The 20,783-nt window shown below is 39.3% G+C and overlaps 1 protein-coding gene across 1 annotated transcript in view; it reads left to right on the forward strand.

Annotated features, from left to right (window-relative positions):
• Positions 1-20,394, forward strand: part of LOC131903787 (cytochrome P450 2J4-like) — a 29,132-nt gene extending 8,738 nt beyond the window's left edge. The window contains 6 exon segments of the mRNA XM_059254550.1: positions 285-445; positions 6,558-6,734; positions 8,603-8,744; positions 13,466-13,653; positions 13,747-13,885; positions 18,554-20,394. Coding sequence (XP_059110533.1) covers positions 285-445; positions 6,558-6,734; positions 8,603-8,744; positions 13,466-13,653; positions 13,747-13,885; positions 18,554-18,732 — 986 coding nt within the window. The 3' untranslated portion in view covers positions 18,733-20,394.
• Positions 20,395-20,783: the final 389 nt, after the last annotated feature.

The following is a 20,783-nucleotide window of genomic DNA, read 5'->3' on the forward strand; positions in this document are numbered from 1 at the left end:
GTCCTGGGCCTGTACTGTGCTGAGCACTGAAGATTGAGCTAGTGAACATGTAGCCATGACCCTGCCACAGGTGATCTGCAGCTAGACGCACAAATGGTCTTTAGACACACTGTTGCACTTAAGGCCTGGTCATCAGTCTGACTTCCCAGATACTGACAGATTCTTTGGTGTGCGTTAAACCTCACAGCAAGCTATACCCAGAGCCTCTTACATGGTTCTCTGTTATATGGAATGAAGAAACCAGTATCTTTGAAAGATGCATCTTTTTCTTTATCCACCTCCAGGACAACCTTTTGACCCTCACTTTAAGATCAACAATGCTGTTTCCAATATCATTTGCTCCATCACTTTTGGCGAACGTTTTGAGTAGCATGACAGTCAGTTTCAGGAGCTGCTGAGGTTACTGGATGAGGCCATGTATTTGGGTACCTCACTGATGGTCCATGTAAGCATTCTGGCTTCCTTTATTTTGGGAGAAAGTTGGGCTGGGGCTAATTCAAGTACAGGTAGGTTCTTTCTTTCTTTTTTTTTTTATTTTTTATTTTTTTATTTATTTTTTAAATTTTTAAATTTTTTATTTTATCTTACAATACAATTCAGTTCTACATATCAGCCACGAATTCCCTTGTTCTCCCCCCTCCCGCCCCTCTCCCCTTCCCCCCAGCTCATCCCCCATTCCCACCTCTTAGATGGTCATTCTTTTTATATATATATATATATAATTTTGCAATATAGTTCAATTTAATTTATATATATATATATATATTTAATTTTGCAATACAGTTCAGTTCTACATATCAGCCACGGATTCCCTTGTTCTCCTCCCTTCCGCCCCCCTCACCTTCTCCCCAGCCCATCCCCTATTCCCACCTCCTCCAGGGCAAAGCCTCCCCCACGGACTGAGATCAACCTGGTAGACTCAGTCCAGGCAGGTCCAGTCCCCTCCTCCCAGGCCGAGCCAAGCGACCCTGCATAAGCCCCAGGTTTCAAACAGCCAACTCATGCAATGAGCACAGGACCCGGTCCCACTGCCTGGATGCCTCCTAAACAGATCAAGAATTGTTGAGACCAAGGTTGGATAAAGCACAGGGACAAATAGCCAAACGAATGGAAACACATGAACTATGAACCAATGGCTGAGGGGTTCCCAACTGGATCAGGCCCTCTGAATGGGTGAGACAGTTGATTGGTTCTTTCTTTTTGTTCTCAGAACTTTTTGAAGATAAATATAATGTCTTCAAGTTGAGTTTGATACAAACTGATCTGTTGATTTGGAAGTTTTTGATAAGAAAACTTACAGTATACAAAGTGTTTCTAATATTTTAATGAAGTACCAACATTTATGTGATATTTATGTATGTCCAAATGCTGCTCTTTTTAAAGTATGGAGATATTATTGTTGATTTTGCCCCTCTCTCTCCCATACCTCTCTCCTTATATCTTACATGCATACCCCAAGTATACTTTCTAGCTCTCCTCCTGTGTACAATGCTCCTCTTTATTAACCCTTTGTCATTGTTCATTAAATCTTTTCTCAATGGTTAGAAATTTAGTTGTTTCTAAGTTAAAGTTTTTATTAATAACATTGTTGTGAATATTTTGTGTTCATGTTGCCGTATCCACTCATTTTTCTTATATTTTCATTTAGACATAAAAGGTAAGTAAACATTAAAAACTGGTTCCACTATTTAGATGTCCATTCACTTGAAGCTGTCAATATTGTAATGCCTTAGATGTAGCCCTTTGGGATCCAATCTTTACCCCCATGTTGCTGTGCTCTATGTCCCTATGCTTATCCCTATATAAACGTTTGTCTTAGAATTGGCCTTAGCTATCTCTGAAATGTCTGATAGATTGAGCTTTCATCTTTATTTGGTTCTAGGAGCTTGGCATTTTTCTCCATGTTTTTTCAATGAGCCACTGTTATTCAAGAATTTATTTTTCAGTCTCTATATATTTGTGTATTCTCAGTAACTGGAGGGACCAGCCTCCAGTCATCACCAGGGTATGCAAAATAAAAAAAAAATAAAATCATGAATGCAGTGAAGGCTAGACTTTTTCTATCTGAGGGGAAACATAAGGAAACACATGCTTTCTGATGGTAACTTTTCTCTTTTACTATATCTTGAAAAAATCCTCTCTGAAAAATCTCTCTTTTTCTACATAGATAATTCCACATTGTTACATTCTCCAAACATTCTCCACACAGCCCACATACCTATTTTGCATATTTACATCACTTTTCTGTACAGCTTCATTTTCCATGACATCTCTTTTTTATATAGCTTCACATCTGTCTTCTATACACATTACTTCTCTCTACTCTGCTACATTCCTCTCCATATTACTACATCATTTATTCGTTCTTTACTCATTCATTCTCTCATTCATTCACTCTCTCACATTACTCCTTCTGCATACTCAGCTACATCTCCTTTTCAGTACACACACACACACACACACACACACACACACACACACACACACACCACTTTCCCATTCACTACTTTTCAACAGCCAAACTCTGGACAAATATATGTTACATTTTCAGGGTTCGACCCATTCTCATAAAACATGATAAGTCACACAGTTTCTCGCAGGCTAGGTAGGTCACATTGACTGGCCAGTGAGTAACACTTGGCTGTACATGTAATTCTTTCACAGACAGAACAAAAGTGACTTGAAATTCAGGACTTAACAATAACAATTGGCTGAACCTTGACCCTGTAATGTAAAGTGGGAGTATGTGCAGAAAGCCAACTACTGATAGAATTATATCTACTGAAGTTGCTTTGTGTCTGACATTGGTTTAACAGGCACTAGGGAACTTGTCCTTGTGTATTTTCTGCCGGGGCAGCTTAGTCTGCTTTGAATTTGATCTGAAGTCTAAAATTAGCTGTCTTTGTGACTGAGAATACTGTTACTTTCCTGTGTCAGTTAAGAAATACTCTAGTATTATTTCTATTCATCAGAGTTATACAACTTAAGCAGAAATCATCTTCCAGGCCATCCACCACTATAAGTGTGTCCAAAGATGGAATATTTTCGTCAAATAAACACACAAGCAGTGGAAAAACACCCATAGAAGTTCTTAGGAAAGAAATGTATTGGCACATGAGAGAAATTACAGACAGGAGCAACTGGTCATTTACAATCAGTAACTCCAGGGCTTTGTCAAGTGGGGATTCCCATCTGGTGGGTCAACATGTTAAATACTAGTTGTTACCTGCTGTATATTACCACGGCCCTCAGCAATGTAGTTTCTGTAGTGTTTCTTGCTATTGATTTTAAGTTTCATTACACTATGGTCTATTTGGATATAACAATATTTCATTCTTTTGTATTTAGCAAGACTTGAGTCTTTATTTTAGAGAAAATTTCAGGTGCAGCTAGGAAGAAAGTATTTTGTTTCATTTGGATGGAAAGAATCCTCTCCAGATGTCTGTTAAGTCCATTAGATCTATGGTGCAGTTTAGCTCTGAGATTTCTCTGTTGGTTTTTCACTTGGGATGTCCTATGCAGGAATGGGAGTGGAGTGCTGACATTACCACAGTTATTGCATGAGAATCTGTCTGGACTTCATATTCATTGTTGTTTGTTTTATGAAATTGAGAGTCCCAAATTTTGGTGCATATATATTTACAAATTGTTCTAATTGACGAATTGTTCCCTTTATGGATGTGTAGTGGCCTTCTTTATCTCTTCTAGCTAATTTTGATTTAACATCAGAATAGCTAGTCCAGCTTGTTTCCAGTTTCTGTTTGCTTCATGGATAAGGTTATCATGGAGAGAGGTTAACTAGTTACAGTAATTCTGTCAGGTTTTTTTTTTTTTTTCCTGGTTGCTTGGATTATTTGGTTTTTTCTCTTCCTTGATTAGTATTAAGGATTTGCTTGTTTACTATGTTAGACATGATGGATTCCTTCCTAGCTCTTCTTTATTCAGCTGTTCTCATTAAATTTACTCTTTCCCGTGTTCTCATGATTGAGCCTCATCTTCCTTCCTTCTCTGTGTGTAGCACTCAATTAAGCATCTTCTTCAGTGTTGCCTTGGTGGTCATTTTGGTTATTGGATGTCCGTGGGAAGTTTTTAATTTAATTACGTGTGTGTCGGGAGGTGTGCATGTGGGTGTGTGTGCCAGGCTTGTGCAGCCAACACCTTTACTAACCGAGTCATCCCCTGGGATGGACCCTTTAAAACTTTAAATATTGCTTCTTTCCTTTACAGTTTGGATTTACCATGGAGATATTTTTATTTGGTCGTGTTTATTTTGGGATCTCAATGACTCTTGTATTTGAATGTCTGTTTCTTTGACTTGGGAAACGTTCTGCTGTAATATCATTGAATTCACCCTCCATCCCTTTACTTTTTATCTCAGCTTCTGAATAAAGTCCTGCACATTCTTGGGCTTAGTCTCTTGATCATATCATGGTTCTTCTACATTCTGGCTGTGGTCATTATTTACATTGTTAGTTACTGCTGTGGGAATGTAGCTTTTCCTCAGCAGTGTTCTCCCTTCTGGATTTTCTCTTTGGTGGAGACTGTTGATGTTTTCTGATGAGGTTTTTTTGTTTTTATTTTCTGTTTTGTTTTGTCTTGTTTTTTATTCAACTTTAAAATTCCAACATTTCTATTTGTTTGTTGTTTGTTTTTATAAACTCTCCATTTCCTTGCTGTATTTTCTCCTATTCTGCCCAGTTTTCATCTTTATCCTACCTCTCTCCTCCTTTTCCCTGTTTTCTCCACTCGGCTAACCTTCACCTCTAGAGCCCATACTGGATTCCTCCGCCTGTTTGCATCTCCATCAGTCTCTGATCATTTTGACCAGAAACTACTTGGACACCCAATATTTGACATAGTTCAAGGTCTTTGAATTGAGTTATGATTTTTAGAGGCATCATCTCACCCTTTTCGTTTCTTGCATTTGTTTTACTGTATGCATCTATTGATCAGGATATCTGTTCTGGATTCTTTGAAATGATCTTCATATAGGGCAGCCTGTTCTTGAAGGCTAGTATTACTTTGCAAGTGGAAAGAAACTGCTCTAGCAGCAATGTTGAACTATACAGATATAAAAACACACTTAAAATTATTGATTGGTCACCAACATGTGTCTGTTGAAATGATAATGTGAAGGGTGCTGTGCAATTTGCTATGAAAACAAAATTATTTAAGGTACGTGTGGAAACATAAATAAGTGAGATAAAAGGAGGAGACCAGAAAAGGGAGAAAAAGAAGAAAAGCAAGGTTCAATAACAAGTGAGTGGAGAGAAGTGTTATAAAGGAGAAGAGAAAAAAATATGAGAGATTTGGGGGGGGCAATCAAAAATATTGCTCAGTAGTTGAAATAAAATCAAATGTAAGAAAATAAGTAAAATATAAAAATATTATTTTTAAAAGTCAATAAAGTCAAAATATTACTAAATGCAAGGGGTTTATACAAATGCACAGGGTTATAGAAAATAGTTTATGGAAGAGAACTCTTATTGTCTACAAATGAAAACAAGATAAATAGCATTAGATGAATTCATGAAGGGAAATGAAATCTAAAAAAAAGTAGTAATAATAATAGTAATAATAATGATAATGATAATAAAAGTGTCCACTTAAAAATCTTGCAAATATAAAGAAAAAATGGAGGCAAAAGAGAGCAATAAAGAAAAAGCAACTGACTCAGGTGTGTTCTGATGCATCAAAAATTGGAGGCTACTGGTTACATGCATGGAGGAGATGAGGTGAGTCTATGGACTCCTGTCTTGCCTTTGGCTTATGCTGTTCCTGAGTCTGTACTGGAGCAAGCATCTCCTGTATTCAGAATTGTCTTCACAGATGCTCTTTTCCTTCTGTGGCCTCTGCAGACTGTAATTAACTTTGCATTTTGTGATCAGGGAACATCTTATACCATCAAGACTTCCTACATTAAAACCCCTGGTGAGACTCACAGGTGGAGGTGTATCCCAAGTGTGTTGGGAGTGTGGGAATAAAGAAGAACTGCCTTCACATATTCAGGGCCCCTGAGTACTGATCACCGTGCTGCAGGAATGCCCTTCTACATATCACACAAACCCCTGGAATGTTGGAGTTCCTGGATTCTACAGCAATGAACCACAGGAGGTTACCTCCATAATTTGACCTAGCCCATGATCTCAGACTCAGAAATATCAAATTCCAGTGTTAATTTCAGTTGATAAGCTCAATTTGTAGCCACTGCAGGTGTGCCTATCTCCCCTTATATGCTTCCCAGCTGATCTCACTTCCTGCCACCTTCGTCCTTTGGCCCTTCAGTGTCTTGATGACACGAGGAACAGAATTAGGACTACTAAATGCTATGCCAATGTGTGTCCTAGAGTGGAAACAGTTGGACCAGTGCAAAGTAGTCTGAAGCTGGTGTGTTTTGCATGGAGTATTGAAATGCCTGCCAGTGGTTATAAGGAAAAACAGCATTCCAGATGTTCCCACAGTTCCAGTGTAGGGGATAAAGAGGGAAAGTCAAGACTGTCTTGAAACAGAAAGTGACTTTATGTTGTCTCCATGATCTCCTTCTTCTCCCTAATTAGTTCTATAACATCTTCCCATGGATAATGAAACATCTTCCTGGACGACACCAAAGAATAATAGCTACCTGGGGAAAACTGAAATCACGTGTTTCTGATGTAGTTGACAATCACCGCAAAGACTGGAACCCTGATGAGCCGAGAGACTTCATTGATGCTTTCCTCAAGGAAATGACAAAGGTGGGGAATATGTGTCTGTGTCTTCTTTCAGAAAGAGTGGTGTAGAATAGCTTCCATTGAGTCAGCAGCAGGCTACCACAAAGGAGGGTTTAGCATAGCAGAGATTTATCTTCTCATAGTTCTAGATCATCTCTGTAATCCTGCTATCCAGGCAAGCTACTTTGGGAGATGTTAGAAAATTCATTGCCTGTGTCTCCAATCTTCTAGGGAACATTGATGTTTGTTTCTGTGGCTCCCTGCTTCATCTTTAATGCCAATATTGCAATATCTCTGTCCTTTCTGATCCCTTTACATCTCATTTCTCCTGTTCTAACCCAAGAGGCCCCTCTCATAAGGATAGCTCAGGATAACTTTTCCTCCTGAAATTAGTCATATCTACATGATCTATTTTTTGGACATTGGGTAACAGGCCATGGTTGCAAGATGAAAATATGAAGACCTTTGTAGATCATCACTTAACACACCCTTAGAAGTAAAACATAGGAGTGATAATTTGTAAATGCATGGTAACATAACCTTGTGTTGTTGAGGTCTTTAGAAATAAAAGGTTTACTACCATTTGGCTTGAGGTCCTGGTGATTCCCAGATTCTTTCTTATTATTTCTCTCCTTGTTCCTTTTCCCATATATGAAGGAGATACACACAAAATAAAAATAGTGGTTAAATTTCAGAGCTTTATTTTGTTATGAGTTGGTCCAGAGATGGTTACCCTTCCCAACTCAGACCCCACTGCAACAGACAAACTTCAGATAAGTAAATGGTAGAGTTTAACTTTCATATGAAGGTGGGGCACTTACCTTTCCCTGGACTCCACATCAGCACTACTCAATAATAGATCAAGGCAAAAAGACAATGAGGGAACATATTAGTTAACTTTGCATCATTGTGATAACAATATGTGGCAGCAACAACTGAATAAAGCAAAAATATATTCTGGTCAAGTTTTAGGACGTTTCATTTTCATTTCATCATGGTGAATAATAAAGCAGCTCAGCTCATGGGGCAGAACAGTATGGTGGAGGCTTTCACTTCACCGTGCAGCAGGAAGCAGCAAGCAAGGAAGGTACCATGGGTTTGGTGTGACTCTAAGAGGTACCCTCCTTCCCTACAGGCATCAAGTTCCTTCAGCTAGATGCTATATCCCTATTTCTAGGAACTTCCCCAAATGCTATCAGTGTAAGGAACCAAGTATTTAATACATGAGTCTGTAGGGGAACATCTTGGATTCAATCCATGCTGTAAAATGTAAGGCTTTGATCCTAGTAGACGTCTGGCAAATACGACTCACTGAATTTGTCAAAGAAGTTTCAGCTCACTGGATTATGGACTCCTCTGCCTGGAGCACAATGGTAGATGAGAGAGAGAAAGAGAAAGAGAGAGAGAGAGAAGAGAGAGAGAGAGAGAGAGAGAGAGAGAGAGAGAGAGAGAGAGAGAGAGAGAGAATTATCTTCTCTCTTATCTTGTCTCTTATTTCATCTTCCTGGCATAGTATTCATTGGAGTAATATTTATGCCAAGAAGAGGAGACAAATCATTTACCATATGAAGTATAGATATGAGAACAACAACATTAAGAGCAGTATTAGCAAACTGATGCTTCTAGAGGAAGTGAGCAAAGGTGATGTTTTGCCATGAAGAGCTATTGAAGAAATCAGTGAAGTTTTGACTTTGCAAGATGATGCAGATTGGAGAATCATTGAATACAGAAAATTCATATTAATCTTTCTGGTATCAGCAAAGTCACCTGTTGAATATCAAAGGGAGCATCACTCTGAATGACTTAATGCAATTCATTCCTCAGGGTGAGGACCGGTGTTATGAGACAATCACAAATAATCTGAATAAACAAATTTACACTGTCTTTTCTAGTACCCAGACAAGACTACTACAAGTTTCAATGAAGAAAACCTCATCTGCAGCACTCTGGACCTCTTCCTCGCTGGAACAGAGACAACATCCACGGCACTGCGCTGGGCTCTGCTCTACATGGCTCTCAACCCAGAAGTCCAAGGTGAGCACATGGTGACTGCATCTAACTCAGGCAGAATGGGTTAAGAAGACAGCATGGTGGAGTGAGAAGAGGTGGAGCAGCTGTGCAGCACTGTGCACTTGGGAAAAGGCACATCCTGAACTGATCTCTTAGGACTATAATTGTTCCAGGAGCGCAGATATTACAGTCTGTACCATCAGCAATCTTGGAGTTCAGGAGTAAAGAAAGAAGTCAGTTTAAATTGTGGTATGTTCCAGCAAAGAGTGGATTTACCACACACCCTCCTTCATTTTTAACAATCCTTCCCAGTTTGAGTACTGACCTAATTCTTTATTCTGGTATTTGATGTCTTGTGATATGCACCTCTCTGCCTGCTCAGGGATCTGCCTATCTCTGCCTCACAAGTGATAGGATGACAAACAAGTGCAGACTTCCACATCTGGTTTTCTTGCCTTTCTTGCCTTTATTCTGTAATTCCAACTCACGTTCTCATGTTTGTATGGCAATTTACTCTAAGTTATCCACACAAATGTTATTAATACATTTATATGTATCTATATTATGCATATCTGGACTACTATCTAAAATGTCTTTCTTGATGAAGGTTCCATTTTGAAGAAAGCTTAAAGCATATTGAGTTACAGTTTAGGCTTGCTTTCTGAAACAAAGATTCTAGGATATCAGCATATTTTTGAAAGCTTTTAAAATATATTGTTTATTTTGCATGCGTATGTGCACACTTGCACACTCTCTTTCCCCATGCACATGTGGAGATCAAATAACAACTTAAGGAAGTTGGTCTTTTCTATCATGTGGGTTCCTGACCTTAATCAAATATCATCAGGTTTGGCAATAAGTGCTCAGTCATCTCACCATCCAGTATATTATTGGATCGAAGTTAATTTGTGTTCATTTTGTAGTAGTCAACAGTTGGAGGCATCCAGGATATTCATTGACCACGAGTAAAGTTCAATACAGAAGTTCAGCCCCTAAGGAAAAACATCTTGATGTATGCATGAATATGGAAGACAAATATCTTGTATATTTAACTATACAAAATCTCTAGAATAGTTAAATTTGTAAACACAGAAGGTAGAATACAAGAGAGATAAACCAAGAATTGTGAAGAACTAGTTATTTTGCAAGATAAACTGGTTCTGTCATTATTTATTCGGGGATTTATTAAGGCAACTCCACGTAGTTAAAATTGAGGTTTATTTTGGGGTAACTCACAGCAAGTAAAGGGATTGGTTACAGGATCCGGGAGAGGTGAAGTGCGGTCCAGCGATGTTCTCTGGAGAACTCTGCTCAGTCTACCATCCAGCATCCAGGATCACTAGGAACCAAGAGAGCTGACACATCCAGATCTTGGGTCTTAAGGGCTCCCATCTTGGCCCTGCCTCAGGGGCAGGTCATAGGTAGGCGTGACAGTTACCAGAAGCCTCACTGAGGGTAGTACTTCCAGATCAAAGCTGGAACAGCTACCTACTACATCTCCCCATTTTTGTCTAAATAAGAAAGTTCTAACCTAATACAAAACTATATACAATAGGAATAATTATCAAATATTGTCCAGGAGGAATAAGGGATAATGACCTAGACAAAATGGAACTACCACCAACATGAACAGTATCAAACAATAGGCACATACTAAAATACAGAGAAGTCTGGAGCATAGGTAAATGGTATATTACAAAGACTATTCCAAAAGGTGTCCTATCCTAAAGAACCTAAATCTAATACTTAATATATTCTAGCTAAGATACAAGAAGATTGTATCTATAACTGTTAGCCTTCAGTCCCATCAAAGGCCTGAGAAGGAATATAATAATACTGGAGAAATGGGAGAAGGATGCAAGCAACTTTTGGGAGTCTTGCAAGAGTAGACAGACAGCTGGCAGCCTGGACAGTCATTTAAGTTTCTCAGCATCCTTGGTGCATTCAAATTGGCTACAGGCTTAGACTGTCTGTCAGACCATTTTACTGTCAGAAGTCGAGGCAAGGGCAGTTCTTTGCCCAGTAGGCCATTTTGTGCTAAGGTGAAGATAAACTTCCAAACAGAAATGTCTCAGAAGCACAACATTCTCTCAGGATCAGATTGGTGCTGCCAGGAGCAATTGCGTCTCTTGTCAACAGAATTACAAGTTATCAAAACATTTAAATGCCATATTCTATAGGTCTACAAAGTGTATGAAGATTACCTATCCATCTGACATATGCTTCTGTAAGTCTGGAGAACCTAACATAACTATAGAGATGACAAGCATAGGTGATTATAAATCTGTTAGTCTTACCTACCTAGATAACCTAAGGACTAAGGCTTCATGTAAACAGGGTAAACAGTCTGTAAGCAAATGTACAGTAAAAGAACAATGACTTCAAAATTGTGACAATACACATAATAGCTAAAGCAGAGGTAGGAATATATAGTACAATATGCAATATGACAATAATCCTAAATATATATTAATATACCAAGTATCCTAAACAGAGGTAGAATATACATACAGTATGACAAATATTTTACATTCGTATCAATATACAAAACATTTCAAATAAGAGTAGAAATATATGTACAAATATATGTACATTACAACAAATATGGTTCTGTATTTGTATCAATATACAAATTATCTGGAATAAGAATATAAAAATACTTTATATTTGTATCAATATACAAGAATCCATAACAGTGCAATTTATCTAAGGCTGATATTTTAATAAATTAGTTTACTAGTATGTACAATAATCTACCTTAATATTCTATATCTATCCATTCCCCATTTTTCTTTTCTTTTTGTTTTTTGTTTGTTTTGTTTTGTTTTTTGAGACAGGGTTTCTATGTGTAGCTTTGGCACCTTTCCTGGAACTCACTCTGTAGCCCAGGCTGGCCTCAAACTCACAGAGATCCACCTGCCTCTGCCTCCTGAGGCATTAAAGGCATGCACCACCACCACCACCTGGCCTTTTGTTTTTGTTTTACTTTTCCGTTTTTTTCTTTTTTTAAGGGGAATACCAAGTCCAATGTTTTCTTCCATCCCCAACCCTATAACCATTATCCATATCCCTCACAAACATGAAACCTTTGGGAGAAAGTGGTGTTGTTTTCTTAGAATTGCTTCCTGCTGTTCAGAGGGCGATGGTATCTTCCTTTTCCAACAATATAGATATATTTGTTGGTTCAAGTTTTGCACAGTGGCTGCACCTTAATCTACTGCCTTTTCAGTCAGCAATTGCAATCCCACAGTTACCTGCCTGCTTCTCTAGCAGTAGCTGGGCAGGAATTCTGTTCCCTCTGGCATTGCCTCTGCCACTGCTGCTAAAGGTAGCTTTAACTAAACCAGTATCATTCTATTTAGAAGTAAAACTAGAGGGTCAAAGGCTGAGGTGAAAACCTGCTAGCTTAGAGAGGCTGAGTAGTAACTAGCTAACCATCTCTCATAACTGATATCTACCTAAAGCACTCACACAAAAAAGCCATACCATTCAAACTCCTCTCTACTACTTCCAAAGCATCTCTCTATCTCTTTGAGATGCCCTCTGATGATCTATTATTACTTTCTGTCAACTAGTTGCTAACTCAGCCACCTGACCCAAGGTTAATTTTAATAAATGAATGCAAATGCAAACTTGGTGTTCACAGTATGATCAAATATCCTAATATCCTATCACTGTACACTTAAAACTTTCACCTTATGGCAGTGGTGAGCTCAGCTGTGGCTCCAAGACTCTGCAGAGGCTCCCATGAGGACTGCCTTTGCAACCCAGGGAAGGAAGGGGACATTGTCTCCATAAGCCTTGTCCCAAGGATAAAACATTATGTCTACTTATGTTTTACTTGCAAAATTCAGTTACATTTCCTCTTTAAGGAATCTGGGAAATGTCATCTTTAGCTAGAGGAGCAGGTAAACAGCTAAATCTCTACTGCACTAAAATTGTGAAGATATTGAGAGGAAATAGCTACCATTTGTCATAATGCATATACTGATTCATGTAAATCTCAAAATGTCCTATGAAAAGGCTAATTTAGTCTTAATAATCAGATGAAGAAATTGAAGCTCATAAAATATTACTAGTTTCACTATCAACGTTGCCTAGAAACACATTACAATTCACTGCCCATGATGACATATATCCTTTAAAAATTAGTCGGTGGATATGCTATGGTCTCAATGTTTATGGCTTCCCTATAAACTCACTGAAACTTAATTATCAATGTGATGGTGTGAGGAGGTGATTTGCTGTTATGAAGGGAGTTTGTGCTTTAGGAAGAGGAAGTAGATGGGTTCTTTCTACCTTATGGCATGATGATGCAACAAGGATTTCTCAGCTATGACGAAGGAAATTGGTCCTTACCAGACAAGAAATCTGTCGATGTTCTGATCTTAGAATTCACAGACTCTACAAATAAAAAAAGCAAAAGTGTACTGATGATAATCTTTTCAGTAAAAAGTATTTATTTATTGACATCTGAATAGACACTGATATGAGCTCAGCCATGGCCATCCTGATTATTAACTTCAGGATATATGGAAAATCATAGTTATGCTGTAGACTTGAAGAAAGGTATAGAGTTTGCAGTTTTCTAAATCAGGATTTTTAAGGGGTAGAGAACTTTTATTTCCTCAAAATCAGGACACTAGATGAAATAAAAGCAAATAAGTTTTGGAAGACAGCTTTCTCTATCTTTAGAAGAAAGCATTGAAGTTTAAAACTTAATGGAGCCTCATGTTTCCTTGAAGAAAAAGTACAGGCTGAAATTGACAGAGTGATTGGCCAGGAGAAGCAGCCCAGCCTGGCTGACCGAGATTCCATGCCCTACACCAATGCTGTTGTCCATGAGGTGCTGAGAATGGGAAATATCGTCCCTCTAAATGTTCCCAGGGAAGTGACAGTTGACACTACATTGGCTGGATTCCATCTGCCAAAGGTAAGTAGGCTAAGGCATGGAAGTTTGATAACCACCAGCCATCAGTCTTTGTCTTGTCCATACATTGTCTTGAGTCTTTACTACCTTTCCTAGGGTACCTTAGTCCAAACCAACTTGATTGCACTGCACATGGACCCCAAAGAATGGGCCACCCCAGACATCTTCAATCCAGAGCATTTTTTGGAGAATGGACAGTTTAAGAAGAGAGAATCTTTCCTGCCTTTCTCAATGGGTGAGTTGTGATGCACAGGAGAGAGTTCAGAGCTCTACCTCATCCATTCCCTTCTTTCTGGGATCCTTACAGATGAGCCTTCCCAGTAGATCTCTATTTTGCAATTGATTTCAGTCTGGTACCTCCACACATACACTACCAATTCTTGCTTCTGATGGAGATTTCAACTTCCTTTGTTCTGTTTTCTACAGCACTGACAGCAGAGACCTAATCTCTGCCTCTTGCTAAGCAGCAAAGTTGGATACCTCCATTGTGTAGTCAGTTTGAGTGTCACAAGTTCTTTTTAAGGGAATGCCTCCTTAGAAGAAAGAGGGCTGAGTTTTAATGTTTTTAACTTGTTAAATAGTTATAACTGGCATTTGCCCAAGTGAATTGGCTTCTATCCCATAAACATTCCTTGAATAGATCTTATCTTTATAAATTACAATCCCTTTATTAAATATAGTTAGTACATGCATCTGCTACACTACCTGATAAGCAAGAAAGGAAATGCAGTGATGACTCTCTCCTTTGTGTTTTCTGCCAGGCAAGTTACTAACGATTGTAGTAGTAGTGTTGCTAAATCCACAACCAAATGTTCTAATACATTCCAGATATTGGCTTATATATGTTGATTATGTTTTTACAAGTAATTTTGCAGTTCTTTAATTCTATAAATATGTTCTAAGCATTTATTACCTGTCAAACATCCACACTGAGAGCAGGAAAGTAGTGGGATAGAAGATGAAGCAGAGCTGCCCCTTGGAGCATGTGTCCCTCTGCAGCCTTTCCAGTTGAAATTAGTCATCACTGCAGAGGTAAGGACACATATCTAGCCAAGTGTGCTGCAGCTAGAGCTCAATATCCACCAGATTTTCTCCCACTGAAGCTTGTGTTTCCAAACACTGTCTGCGGAAGGTGACTAAATGCTGCCCAGAAGCCACACTGGAATGCTTGACATGTTGTTGAGTTTGTGAGATTGTTTGAGGCAGTGTCACTTCCCATGACACTGAGGCTCTGGCCGAGAGGAGCCTGCATTGGCCTGCTTGCTAATGTTTGCATGCAGATCCAGAGCCAGTGTTGCTTGGGACTGGGCTGCCCTGGGTATGTCTTTCCGGGGCTGCTTCTGACCTCTTTGTCTTTCCATCTGAAACTGTCTGGCCTTTTCTTCACTGTTCTTCACTTTAATAGGAAAACTGATGAGATACAGGGACTCTTTCCAGTCTTCCTGTTTATTAAAATTTTTAAAGTTTTCAATTAGAGTACAAAACCTCAGCTACATATTTCACTTATTCAACTATTTCAAGCTAATGAATCAGATCCTTGAAATATGGAAAGTCTAGGAATATGATTTTTTTCCAAATAAATGCTTTGTGTTATAATATCGAGAACTATGGTGAGAAGAATGTGAGTATATCCCCATCATGGCTTCCGCAGGAAGATGTTCCTCCAGGCCCATTGCTGCCCATGAACATGCCTTCTCCTCACTATAAAAATCCTCTTCCAATAAGGGTCTCAGGCCTCACCCAGTTTAAACAGTTATACCATCTCCACCAGAACATGGCAACATGCAGAGACACTGGTGCTCTTATTAAGAATGTTATCAGTTACTCTAAATTACACACTTCATTTGACACAAGCCAATTGTGTCACCACAGCAGCATAGTTATTAATAATCAGGTAGGAAAGGAATAAATGTTTACTGTCACCCCATAAGCAAACTCCAAACAAGGAGAGATAAGAAGAGGGTTCTTTCTTATTCAAGATCACATGCCCAAAGAATTGAAAGAGCAGGGTATAAATGTTTTAACTTGAAGTTTAGTTCTCTTTATATTATATCCAGACTGTAACTTGCCACCTTAGTTATGGGCCCATCTATTTTAAGATTTGCCGAGTTCATGTCCTGTGTATTCATCAGCATCTTTCTGTATAATAACCATTCACAAGTTGTATTACTTAGTAAGAACCTGTTACTGCTCATAACTTCCTACATGGGGTCAGTAGCTTAGATAATCTTGGTTCTGTTGCTTTACATCTTATCTGGAATGCTCATATAGTTTTGATAAATAGCTCTAGAGACAAAACAGAAGCACAAAGGCCTGTTGAGTCCAAGTTGGGAACTGTTACTCCATGACTGACACTGTAAACTTCATAACCAGGTCTTTCATATTATATTCTACGTATTATTGTTTGATAAAAAGAACCAGGACTTCTAGAAAATGACAAAATTTAATGCAGGAGAAGGAAAACTATAAGTTTGAGATACACTGCTATCCAAAAATCAGGAAATGCCAGCTTGAATGGCCAAGTTGGGAATGTTTGAGGTTTTAAAACAAGTACTGGTTAGCAATGGGTTGTAATACTTACTGATATTCATGAGTGATTAAATATAGAGGGGGCGAGGAATATTAGAATGTTAACACAGGGCCTGGAAAGGTAGGTGTCTCAGTAGTTAAGAGCACTGTTTGCTCTTCCAGACGGCCCAAATTTGATTCTCAGTACCTACATGGCAGCTCACAGCCATCTGTAGTCCCAGTCTCAGGGGATCTGACCCCTTCTTCTGGCTACAATGGGCACTATACACATGTGGAGCAAATATATACACCAACATACATAAAATAAAAATAAAGATTAGTTTTTTAAAGAATGGCAATCCACACACAAATATATATATGCAATGTGATAAAATTTCTAATGTCAGAATTTGGCAGCCACATGCAAAATTTGGAAGAAGAGTAATGCCAATAGAAACATGCAGATGAGGATTTGTTTATTAACAGTCACAAAATATGTTCACTTACAAAATTAAACGCCGTTTAAGGAAGAACATGGTAGACACCACCATCAACAAATATTCCAACAATAGAATCTCAAAACCAATTGCCAGCAGAGGTTAGATGAGAACACCATGTAACATGAACGACATCTTCCCAACAGGGCAGATGCTCCTGGTCTCAGTCTGCCCTTTAGGTAGATAAGGAGATACTTAGAAAAACAATTTCTATTGTCTTTAAGAGAACAAACACTTGAACGTTATGCAGAGGTTGGGGACGCATGCCCCATGTGAAGAGAACAAGAGAGACACCACAGCTAAGCCTACCATGTGAAATCATGGACACAGCTGGCAAGCCTAATGGAATGGATTAACCATCCACACAATAGAGGTCCCTAAAATGAAGGACAGCATAATCAGAATCCTAAGCCAGAAAATTATTTGGTACATGAGATAGTCCCACCAATGTTTTTTCGGAAATTAAGCAAAATGTAATGAAGAAAGACAATTAATTTTATATTTTCTATGCTGACACAGGGATGTAGAGGGACATAGAGCTGCCTAACATGTCATCAGGTTTGTGGACATAAGTGCTCAGATTATACCAGAAGGGTGGGAAGAAGCATATGTACTCTCAGGTCACATCAGTCTGTGTCACATTGAATCTCGCTGATTATTACCTCAGTTCTGGTCACACAGGACATTAGCCTTCAGAAAGCAGCCACTTCTAGGAACAATTTGTATTTGGTGCTGAGCAAATCGCCACTGCCCATGCAGACAATGAGCAGCATTCTTCATTTTCTTTGCAGGATGTGGTCCTGTCAGAGCAGAGGTTCTTAAGGGAAGCTGAGCAGTTGTCTTCTACAAGATGACAGGTCCCGCTTAGGGGACAGTCTCACCAAACAAGGCTCTACTACTCCTGAATGATATTAAGAGAATGAGTGAAGACTTCTAGGTGCCACTCCAAGGCTCTGCAGGATTGCTGGCTGTTGTCAGTTTGATAGCCATACTTCAGATTCTCCTGTCTCAGTATTTTCATCCTTGAAAGGGATGATGGCCAAGTTTGCATGTGCACTTACTAAATGATGGACATGCCTGTCTGTAGAGTTGAGCAGGAATCTGACTCAATGTTTGAGACAGGAGACAGGTATAAAATGAATGCAGAGATGTCAAGCCTTGATCTGTTTCTAGTTGCCCCAGGCTTCATCTGTTTCTAGTTGCCCCACACTTCATCTGTTTCTAGTTGCCTGCCATGGATGAACAGACGCAATTTACAAGCTAGAGCCTTTGCAAGGGCATTCTGTATGTCCCTGCCTTTCATGTTAGGGATTCAGCTCTGACACCTGATTATATTTTGGAATCTTTTTTTTTTATTTTACTTACATATGTGGGAATATGTCTTTGTGTACATATACACATGTATGTATGTGATGGTGCCCATGGAGGCCAGAAAGGGGCATTGAATCTCTTGGATTTTGAGTTACAGGGGTTTGTGCATCTCCTGATGTGGGTGCTGAGATCTGAACTCCAGTCCTCTGATAGAGTAGTAAATAACCTTAATCATTAAGCTATCTCTTCCTCGAAAGGGTTCTACAGCAGTCCATAATTTTGCTGTTCAGCCATTGTGTGGTATATCATAGATGTTTGTAAGTGAATTAGAAAAGCCTTGAGACTAGTCATACATTCTCTCAGCCAGCTCAGGACTCTCATTTCTATTGTCCCACATGAAGACTGTGATCCTGGTGTCCCACATTCGGTGGAACATTCCACATTCAGACACATATGGGACATAAATAAACAGCTGGACACAAAGCCCAGGGACAATTCAGAATTTGCAGGAGGAAAATGGAAACACCAGTCCCTGCATGCATCAATGGCAGCTGAGAAAGTATCTCATCTTGTTTTATTTCCTGCAGGAAAGCGAGCTTGCCCCGGAGAACAACTGGCCAGGTCTGAGCTCTTTATTTTCTTCACTGCTCTTGTGCAAAAGTTTACCTTCAAGCCACCAGTCAATGAGAAGCTGACCTTGAAGTTCAGAGTGGGTATCACCATTTCCCCAGAGAGCTACCGCCTCTGTGCTGTCCCCAGACTGTGATATCAGACACAGAAAAAAGAAAGAAGAGCAGGAAGAACTGAGGAATGTTTTGAGCCACTGGGGCCACTCATATGTAAAGAGAGAGAAGGAAGGTGATTGGGGAAAGATGGGAGGAATTAGACTAAAATTATTGGATCCATATCCTAGACTGCTGTGACCTCCAAATTGATGGTAGGTAAATCACTTACAAATCTTTTCATCTATGAGTTGCATTGAGAATGATGGTTCCTTCTGTAAAGAAAGTGCCATATGGCAGGAAAGGAAGTCATATTAGTAACAGCATCTCAAAAAGTGAATCTTCCTTCAACACTCTGCTACAAAGAGACATGTGGGTGTGCTATAGTGAACAATGAAAATCAGACAGGACTTTGAGTGATTTAAGCAGAGAAAAAGAAGGACGCAAAATACCCTGAGTCTTAAGGAGATCTGGCTGGAAAAAGCTGGACTGCTTGTACTGGAGCAGGTGTGGAGGAGAGATGCTCAAGATATATATGAGGCAATATCTGGCTTAATAACTAAGTAGCAAAGGTGGCTTCCTGGGATAGGAAGCAGCTTAGTCAGAACAGAATGGAACAGAATGTCCAGTCTTTGTCCCCTTGTCCAACCCAAGCCTGCTGATCCCACTACTGTGCTGTCAAAGGAAAAATTGGAAAAATATTAGGAACAAGGGCTTGAGGACAGCAAAATGGGTCATGTGATTTCATGAAGCCATTTAAACCTGTAATCTTGTGTTTTCTTCCTTTAAAATGGGGTACAAGGGGCTGAAGAGATGGTTCAGAGGTAAAAGGCACTTGCTACTCCTTCTGGCAATCCAGGTCTGAGTCCCAGCAACCAACTACAACCATTTGTAAACACTGGTTCCAGGGACTCTGATTCACTCTTCTGGTCTCCACAGGTATCATTCACATACAAGGTACACAGATATTCAGACAAAACATCAATATACATTTTTTTAGTTAAAAAAATAAAATAGGTATAAGAGAAGAAATCTTGCCATCTGATGGAAAGGATAAAATTCCAAACTGAGAAATCTTACAAGGTAATGCACTTTCTGTCTTAGGACTGCATAAGGAAATAAGACAAGGTTGCTCTAGTCCCACTCTACCTGTCCCATGACATTTTTTTAAACATCTGTGTCTATTCATCCCAGTTAGACAGCGCACCAATCGACCACAGAGAGTACAGCTTGGTGAGTCAGTAATGTTTGGGGGCAGGGGGTTGCTATGAAAGCAGCATGGATGATTCAAAGGTATCTGAACCAAACAGTACCCTGCTTAATTGACAGGCAACTACGCAACTGAAGAGTCTCTTCCCCATTCCCCATTCTGGGGTTCTCCAAAGGGCTTGCACACCTAATAATAGCACAGTAAATGTATCTTTTAGGCTTAGGATGGCTCCAGTCCACAGCTGCTGCTGTCCCTGGAAGTCATCCTATGGCATTGGCATCTCCAAAATGCTGGGGTCTCCTTCTATAACTTGTAATACAGCCTAGTCTTATATCAGCATATGACTACCTGTCCAATGGGTTTCCACAGGGCAAGGCACCTGTGGGGAAAAAAAAATGGATTCTTACTTGGCAAGGACCAGTAGTCCATGGGACAGCATAAGAATTCGCAAAACTTGTGCAGCTTGCAGGCTTTTTCCTCTCATTATATTGGTTATTTATTTTTTTTTTAGTTTTTAGTTTTACTTTGTCAGTCACACATGTGATAGCTGTAGTTTTTCCTGGAAATTCTGCTGTTGCTCAAATATTTTCCCCTAAGATTTGACAGGGGGCTAATGCTTCTGAAATCTCCCATCTGGAATTACTAAGTACAATTCCTAATCCTGGGAACTTTTCTGACTCAATAGAGATAGTTAGGTACATATGAGAAAATGACACTTGAAACATTAACCATATCTCACAATTCTGGAAAAGAGAGTAAGGCATGCATACATAGAAAAGGAGAAAAGCCTCAGGAATACACATAGTGCCAGCTGTTGAGAATAAGTTCCCTAGACACCAAGCATAAAATCATTGGTAGAATCTGGTATGCTCCAAGAGGAAAAAA

This window comes from Peromyscus eremicus, chromosome 2 (genome assembly GCF_949786415.1).
Source record: "Peromyscus eremicus chromosome 2, PerEre_H2_v1, whole genome shotgun sequence".
Taxonomy (NCBI): domain Eukaryota; kingdom Metazoa; phylum Chordata; class Mammalia; order Rodentia; family Cricetidae; genus Peromyscus; species Peromyscus eremicus.